This window comes from Naegleria lovaniensis (assembly GCF_003324165.1).
Source record: "Naegleria lovaniensis strain ATCC 30569 chromosome Unknown tig003, whole genome shotgun sequence".
Lineage (NCBI taxonomy): Eukaryota > Heterolobosea > Eutetramitea > Acrasida > Naegleriidae > Naegleria > Naegleria lovaniensis.
The window spans coordinates 749,143-758,145 of record NW_025407825.1 but is presented as its reverse complement, the minus strand read 5'-3'; the positions used below and the strand labels follow the sequence as shown (position 1 = coordinate 758,145).

Below are 9,003 nucleotides of genomic sequence, written 5' to 3'. Positions count from 1 at the left end.
TCATTTATATTTGCCAACACAGAACCATCTTGGCTTCCCGTGGAAAACTTTTTGAAGCATTGTTTAAGAGTGGCTCGCTCGCAGTCACAAGATCTTAATTACGACACATAGGAACGTATTATCATACTTCTACCTCCCACACCTAAGGTTGCAATTAGTTTGGAATATATTGTCAAATATTGTTATAATTAATGGGAGCAAATTGAACCAGAACATGCCATTTCACTCATCTTGACAGCATCCTTGAATGAAAAGCCAGAATTGGTTTCCCTCGCATTGGCAGCAAATTGATTGCGATAAGTATTTAGAAATTGCAAAATCATTGGATTTTGAAAATGATTTATTTTCAGATGTAATTCAAAACATGATTGATATTGGAGTGAATCACAGGCATGAGTTATTCAAGGAAACTGCAACTGTTCACCAATTACCTCTTCCTCTATTGCTCAAACTTTTTGTCAAGTTTGCAAACATGTTGTTTTAATATGTATTCTTGGAGAGTTATTCGAATATCTATTTTGGTATTTGGCAACTGACACAGAGAATACATTTTGGCCCATCCACAACGCAATCACCAAAGCTAAACAGGGACAATTTTAGAATATTTTTGGCAACCACCACTTCTAATCATGATGTCAAAGTATGGATCTTCTACTTCCGTGAACTGAAAAATCAAAAAATGTTTCGAGACGTTCCACAAACACTCGGCTCTACAACCTGCATTCAAGCAACTCGATTGCTCACGTTGCTGCTGTCGACGACTCTCATCACGTTGCTGCTGCTGCTGTCCGCTCATTTCGTCCACTGCTCAACAATCTCTGCCACGATTGACACATTTGTGGAACGAGTGAAAATCTCACAACAACAACAACAATGGACAACTCCTCCTTCATCATGGACCACAGCAGAGGCCTCTATTACAAGCTCAAACTCATCCATTGTCGTCCTTTCTATGAGAAATCCTTCTCTCATCCAACCTCTGTCCTCAATTCTTCGAGAATATTTCAATAACCGCACGCTTCACATGTTCTCCTTTGATTTCGAGTCGGATGTGGTGTCGAGAGCATCATTTAAAGCCAGTGTGGAGATGGCTCTTTCCATGCATCAGATCAAACCATTGAAACTGATCGAAGTGAGCAACATGTTGTGTGATTGTATTTTGGGAAATCCTTTTGTGGATTCCAATCAAATTGAGTTTTTAATCACGACCGATAAGGATGTTCCAAAATTGATTCGACAAATTCGAGAGAATTCGAAATATGCTCCTTCTCGATATTTGGAGTTGAGTGATTTTAATATTGTCATCCTTTCACCCTATGAAATTCAATATGTTTGGACGAATTCATCATTCTCCGAATCATTCTCAAAAAGTTTGATTCAAAATTTGAAAGATGACATGATTTCTTGTTTGTACGAGATGAAATATTGCAGAATGAATGTTTCGTCAACAGGTATTTCGTCTTGTTATGAAAAACATGATTATTGTTGGTTGAGGAGAGCTCAAAACTTTTTTCAAGTTGCACATTCTGAATTGTTTGTGAATTTTATCAATCAACAGATTTTAACACAAACACATCAGCCCGCTATTGTGGAGTATCAATTCAAAGTTCAGGAAATTGCTCTTGCATCTATTTTAGAAGACAATAATCTCAACTCAACATTTTCACACCAGTTACTTTCCACCAATTCCTCTGATTTTATGAACCTCACTCTCTCACAACGACTGGATTATGTCATGCAAAATGAAATGATGAACAGCTATCAATATTCATGTCATACCAGTATTTGTTTGTTTGAACCATTGTTAGCAAGTGAATACTTTCAATTTGCCTCCATTTTATGTTGCTTGATATATTACATATTCCTCTTTTGTATGTGTCAAAAGAATTCAATCAAAATCCGATTATTACTTCCTTGGTGTGGCCCATTACTGGTAATGATTCGAATATTGAGTAGTAGCGAGTTTATATACAGTACCTGTCCAGTTTTATATTCCATGATTTCCATTATCACTGTGACCATGACCATAGTTATTTATATTATCACAATTTTGAGAGTTCTCTATTTGAGAAATTTATATGAAATTATTTCAAAACGCAATAATATTGGATTGTACAAGAGATTGGCTTCAAAGAAGTTTGGTATTTTCATCACTCTTTTGGCATGTTTTTTGACCTTTTTAATCATGCTTGTTTTCATTCCAATGTTTTCCAGAATTTACTTGACAAATTCATTAAGCATCTCTCGAAATGTGATCGCTGGATGCATTATTTCATTGGCAGTTTTATCAGCAATAATATACAGCATTATTGACTTTATATTTCACAGAAAAGACATTAAGAAAAAGGGTTTAATTTATTTCCTCTTTTTCGACGATCCCTTTTACATCCGAATTGATTTGATTTGTTTGATTTTCATTCTAATTTTACTCATTCCATTCCTTACTCCAACGCGAATCTCGGTATTGAGTGGTTTATTTCGGATGTTGATTTCTCTAACAGCATACATGATCATGGGAGGAAATACTCTCTTCATTGAATGGGTGAAAATGTTAAAGTATCGTAAAAGTGAAATTGTGAAAAAGCTTGAAACGGTAACACCTGCAGCTGGATCTAAATCCACTTTGTCCATGATCAAAGAGAATGACCATTCTTTGGAGCATTTGTTGAAAGACTCGAATTTGTTTGAAATGTTGAAAACCTATTCTGAAAAAGAATTTTCCTTAGAGAATATTTTACTCTTTGAACACATTCAAGAATTTGTTAGAACTCAAAAATTAACACTTTCACAGGTTTCTCAAATTGAAGAAAATTTTTTGAAACCCTATTCGAAATATGAAGTCAATATTTCATCAACAACCAAAAAGGCCTTCCATGAATGGCATGAACATGTGAAAAGGAATCAAGATATGATACAAGAGAATTCTGTCATGGACATGAAAGAAATTGAAACACTCAAACATATTCTCTATTCTGATCTGTTAAATAATTTAAACGATACTTTTCATCGAATGCAAGCCACTGAGGAATTTATGAAATGGGAAAAAGTGGTCGATCTTCAACGTAAACATAGTATTACACGATAACTAACTACGATCAAGGATAATGTAATTCTCTTTGTACTAATAAAATTCAACAACAAAAAATGAATAAATTGGAAGTACAACTTTCCGAGCTGATCAAGACAACCATTTCTGAAGAATATAAATCTTCCTCATCATCCATATCATTGAACAGGATTCAATACTTGTCTATACTTGATCATTTAGAAACAATCATTAAAAAACAAAAACAAGAATATTTATGGGAATTGATTCAACACGTTCCGATGGAAGTGATGGTAGGAAATATTTGTCCATATTTACCTCTCGGATTTTTATTGAATGGATCTATGTTTTTAGTGTGTAAGAGATGGTATGAAGGAATTTATGAAAGTGAAGGCTTTTGGAGATTGGTTTTTACTCGGTTATGGAATGGATTTATAAAAACTCGAACACGTTGGAATGAAATTTCCCAAAATGATCACCCACAAGAGGATGAATATATTCGTGACCTGAATGAAGTTTCTTCTGATCCATCAGATTTCAATCATGAGACTGAAAAGTTTACAAGTAAGATGGATTGGAAATATTTAAGAAAATATTGCATGATGAGGAGAAGACGATTTTTGGAAGCCGATCAGCCATTTATTTCCTACAAAATTGACTGTTACAGAACGAGTATAAACCTGGACATGATGAAAAATTATAGCAAGTTTTTTGACTGTTTTTACTTGAAATCATTGCGATCGGATCAACAGGTACATCATTTTGGAAGTTGTTCCAATTCCGATGAAGATGGCTATTGTTATAATGTGGCAATGCGACTGGATTGCTTTAATTCGTTATCTCCTACATGCATTGCAGTTTATGTGTTTTGTAATGTGAGTTCGTTAGGTCATAATCGAGCCAGAGTTGCAGTTGATATTGATGCAGAAAAGATCATGACATTGAGTGACGATGATGACAATGATGACTCAACAATGAACAATGATTATACTCATCATTCACACAGGCTTCAACTTTATTCATTTCACATCCTGTCGTACGAAGTAGATCGCTTTTCGAGAGAAACAGTCAATTATCTTAATGAAGAGAATATGTCAAAGGTGAGAGCTTGGTTTGGTAGTGACAAACAAACAGCTGCATTGAAAAACCATGAGTGGTTGTATGTTCTTTTTGCTTCCAGTTCACTAGAAATATTAAAAGAGATGTTGAGAAGCCATTTTGTGCCCCTAAATGATATGAATACTGTACTGCTTGACAAGATGGTCACTGGCTTATCCAGTAATGAGCTTTCAATTTGAGTGAATCTAAATTGGTGAAAATTTCCACCACCTCCTTGAGATTAAATTACCAATGTACAAGTAATAAATTATTGAAAATGTATGAACATGGTGTTGGCACACTGAGAAACTTGAAAAAAGCTGTTGAACAACATTATGAATTATGGTCTCACACTTGCTCGGATGCAACCGAGTTCATCGGACGGGTCTATGAATTTGGACTTCAACAAATTGGTATTTCCATCGATGAAACCGTGCATTGAGTTTTACAAAAGAGCAAGTAGTTTGAATGAGGAAATTATGTAATTTGAACACTCAGTCGAATCAAGGAGGCCACACGTCACTCTCTCTTCTGTATCATTTGATCGATTTGGCAGACTTGAGTGGAATTGTTACAAATCTACAAGATGAAGAGTTTAACACGAACTATTCCTGTGGTTCAAATATTCGTCATGTGAAACTGAATTTTAAAAGAGGAGGCCAACATTGTGACTTAATTATTGAATTCAATGATTCTCAGGCTTCTACTGTAGAATGCAATGATTCTAATTTGCACAACAACAATAACTCGTATTTTACCATGATTGTCAAGTCTTTAAACCACGAATTGTTAGATCAATTAGAATATCAGATTCACAAGTGTGTGAAGCATTTAATTTCAATCATCAAAAAACCTCATGCGTCATCATTGTCATCCACAAGTATTGGACTTTTAACATGTGTCATTCGCGGAGGATGTTTTGAAACACAATTTTCAAAATTCTTACAACAGTATATACAGTCGTCAAGGTTTGGAAAATTCAAATGGGAATGTTGAAAGCAAGACAATCCTGTCTACAAATATGAAGAGGAAAGGAACAATTTAGTTCAAACATCCCTATAGAATCATGGGAAATGACACATTGTCCTCTCTGCGATTAACGTTGCAGTGAACATTTTACGACTCGATAATCTTTGACTGATATTTATCAATGATTTAAACTTTTTGATTATAAAATTCTAGTCGCTTACTTATTATTACTTGTTCTCATTGTGTGAGAAAGAAGATTGAGGACTATTTGCCAATGGATCAAATTCACCTCCCATCGAAAGTTTGGTATTATTTCGTTTTCTCAAGAGTTCTGCATTATTCAAGAATAGAGCTCATTGTGTTGCTTATGGATATGAGAATTAAGGGTTGCATGCAATCATAATTCTTAATTTTTTGAACCTTCATCAAACTTTTCTCTAAATTTAAAAAAATTCCATTACAAAAAAAATGGACAATCCCAACACACCCCGTCAGAAAAACACCACATACGACAATGAAGATGATCAGATGGAAGATGAAGACACGTTTGTGCCAGAGAAGCGTGAAAATCCACCAACATGGGACGAATTGACAAAAGGTCGCCTTGATCTAAAACATAAAGTCAATCAATGGTTAAAGGAGGCCTATGAAGAAATGTTATTTGACGAATTAAAGTAATTTTTGGCTTCTTTGTGAGCATTTATTATCAAAGCCCAATCCTCTAACTGATCGCTCAGAACAGGTCGAAATTGATACAACTCAAGGAATAAACTTGTCAGGAGTTAGCACACAAAGAATGCTCTCTAGAAATTCCGATCCCAACAATTTACAAATTCCGAAACTTTTTAAATTTCAATTACGGAAATCCTCCATGCAGAATCAAAAAAAAACGAAAACCATGGAATCATTTTGTCCTTTTTGCAACACCAACATTGATACTTTCACGTTCGAACGCCACCTGATCAAATGCTATCATCAGTCATGTATTGCCAACAATGAGGTTCCATTATGTACATGTTTGTCATGTAAAGGAATCAAGATACATGATGGGGATACTCTTCACAACACACAAGCACAACAAAAGCTCCAGTAATGTTGGAGTTAATATTTCTCTCAATAATAAACTGATTTAAACCACAGTGAATACTTTCAAGTATTGACATTCAGCACGTTATGAATGAACAGTCAATAGTGATTTGAAATAACTCCTCTTTACATGTTGACTCGATATTCAAAATAAATTTGGCACTTTCAAAATGAATTGTCACACAAGTTAAATTCTTCAAAATTTGGTTTGACTGTAGTTGTTCACATTGAAAAGCAAGTAGAATTAAAATTCACATCAAGCCAACAAGGAAGAATTAAATCTTGAGGAGTAGCTGGACAATATCAATATTTATTCCATTGTTTGGTGAACCTTTTGGAAGACCTTGTAAGTGAGATTAGTTTTATTTTCTAAACATATCGAGAATTTTTTGGTCTAAAAGAACTCTCAATGAATTTCCATAATCGTGCTCTTCGTTTTCATAATGTTTCTCAATATTGAATATTACCATCAAGAGTTGTGGTATGGATTCATGCCATTCTCAAAACGAATATCATTCAATAAAAAACGTTCAGAAAAAATGTGTGGTATTGGAGCTCGTTTTTTATTTCCTTCATCATCATCGGATGAGGGCTACAATCAGTCGGCATCATCAAGCTCTTCTTCCGAACATCATATTTCTCGGTGCAATGATCATCAGAACATGCCATTAGAAAAATTACACTTTTTACTGCAATATGGAAAATTACAAGACAATGAGAACAGTGATAGAACAACCAATGAATTGGTTGATTCAATCAACGAAGAACAACATCAAGATTTAAATAATGATGATGCTGATGATGGAAGAAATGAAAGTATTAATGAAAAGATGGAAAAGATACGTAGTATAGGATTTCAATCCTTGTGCTGCAAAATTTCAGAGCCAAGTACTCGTGAACCAATCATGGTAGATGCATCATCCACAACAACAACAAACACGACTTTGGAACTACAATCTCTTGTGGAGAGTATTTCAAAAGCAATTTCATCTCGAGGTCCGGATGCCACAAATGATAAAACCCTTTCGTTCCGAAACGATTCTCAAGAACAAATTCAAGTAACTCTTATTGCCAGTTTATTGGCATTGAGAGGAGATCGTCCATTTCCACAACCGGTTTCAATGAATCATGGTAATGATACACACTGGTTAATTTGGAATGGCGAAATATTTGGTAATGAATATTTCAGAGAATGTGTCATTGAACATGGAAATGATACTATATGTTTATTGAATCATTTAGTGAATTGTAGTAATGAAACTGAAGTTTTGAATACTTTTGCAAATATTGAGGGACCTTTTGGATTTGTTTATGTAAATACGACTGATAATTATTTATTATTCGGAAGGGACATTTTGGGACGAAGAAGTTTATTGTACTGCGTGAACGAAAGCGGAAATGAACTGGTTCTTTCTAGTGTAGCATGTCACATTCCTGGATTTTCACAATGGAGATCTATTGGAGTGAATGGAATTTTCAAACTTTCTCTCAAGCCAAATCAATCATTGCAAGACTCGTTAGAACTCATCGAATGGAACGACGTTTACACTAGAACTCTCAAAAAACCTCTAATTTCAGATCGCCACCTGATTAAGCCACCAACTAGTTCAGAACAAGAATCTTTGCTTGTGATTGACTCTGACACGTATGAGCATGTCGTTGATGAATTTATTGAACATCTCTCGAAAGCAGTGCAAAAACGAGTGACAAATATTTATGACAATACTCTAGAGCATGATGAAACAACGCCAAAAGTGTGTGTTCTTTTTTCAGGCGGTATTGACTCTGTCATTCTCACAGCATTGACCCATTTGAATTTACTAGACAATGAGAAAATGTCGATTGATTTACTCAATGTTTCATTTGGTACCAATCACCAACAACAAAGTCAATCTGCAGACAGAAAACAAGCCATTGAAGCTTGGGAGGAATTAAGCAAATTGTATCCAAGTAGAAATTTTCGACTCGTACTCATTGATGTGGACTCTACTGAGCTCGATCTTCATCGTAAAACTATTGAAAAACTGATATATCCTCAAAATACTGTAATTGATTTTAACATTGGATCAGCGTTGTGGTTTGCATCGAGAGGTCATGGATATATTTACAACCCATTATCATCCAGAGATTCCAAAGTTTCTTACACATCACCAGCTCGTGTCATTTTATGTGGAATAGGTAAGTGATATTTGTACACACACGTTTCGTTTGAAATTCAATGTTGTATCATTTATTCTACGACAAATTTGGGATTAATTCATGTTGAATCTATCATGACCAATATTTTGTGGATTTCATTGAAAATGGAGATAGGCTCTGATGAACAGTTAGGTGGCTACAAACGACATTTCAAGAAATTCAAAAGAGAAGGTTGGATTGGTCTTAATAATGAAATGGATATGGATGTTAAGAGATTATGGATTCGAAATTTGGGGCGTGATGATCGAGTTATTAGCGATCATGGAAGAGAGTCGAGAAATCCTTTCCTAGATGAACCTTTCATTAATTTTGTGAGAGAGCAACCACTGTGGTATTTGGCAGACTTTACAACGAATAATGTTGAAGTATCTTCAGAGTTATTGCCTGGTGACAAGAAATTACTAAGGAGAGCTGCTCAAAAATTGGGCTTGAAACGATCATGTATGTATGTGAAACGTGCCATGCAATTTGGTTCCAATGTGGCAAAGATATCCTATCGAAAACAACATGCAGATACCAAGATCGATATTGATTACTGAGCTAGTTACGATTGTCTTCATCAAAGAAAATTAATTGGCACTGAGTAAAGCAAATCGATCATGTCT

General features: G+C 34.9%; 4 protein-coding genes across 4 annotated transcripts; all 4 read left to right on the top strand.

Annotated features, from left to right (window-relative positions):
* Window positions 1-679: 679 nt before the first annotated feature.
* Window positions 680-3,085, top strand: C9374_009793 (uncharacterized protein; the record flags this gene model as incomplete). The annotated part of the gene is made up of 1 exon (XM_044700019.1): window positions 680-3,085. One exon carries the CDS (start codon window positions 680-682, stop codon window positions 3,083-3,085), a length of 2,406 nt encoding a protein of 801 aa, XP_044555110.1.
* A 59-nt stretch (window positions 3,086-3,144) lies between these two features.
* Window positions 3,145-4,344, top strand: C9374_009792 (uncharacterized protein; the record flags this gene model as incomplete). Its single annotated transcript, XM_044700018.1, has 1 exon — window positions 3,145-4,344. One exon carries the CDS (start codon window positions 3,145-3,147, stop codon window positions 4,342-4,344), a length of 1,200 nt encoding a protein of 399 aa, XP_044555109.1.
* Window positions 4,345-5,581: 1,237 nt separating this feature from the next.
* Window positions 5,582-5,791, top strand: C9374_009791 (uncharacterized protein; the record flags this gene model as incomplete). The annotated part of the gene is made up of 1 exon (XM_044700017.1): window positions 5,582-5,791. One exon carries the CDS (start codon window positions 5,582-5,584, stop codon window positions 5,789-5,791), a length of 210 nt encoding a protein of 69 aa, XP_044555108.1.
* Window positions 5,792-6,738: 947 nt separating this feature from the next.
* Window positions 6,739-8,937, top strand: C9374_009790 (uncharacterized protein; the record flags this gene model as incomplete). The annotated part of the gene is made up of 2 exons (XM_044700016.1): window positions 6,739-8,377; window positions 8,513-8,937. The coding sequence occupies 2 exons, from the start codon at window positions 6,739-6,741 to the stop codon at window positions 8,935-8,937; spliced, it is 2,064 nt and encodes a 687-aa protein (XP_044555107.1).
* Between the last annotated feature and the right edge of the window lie 66 nt (window positions 8,938-9,003).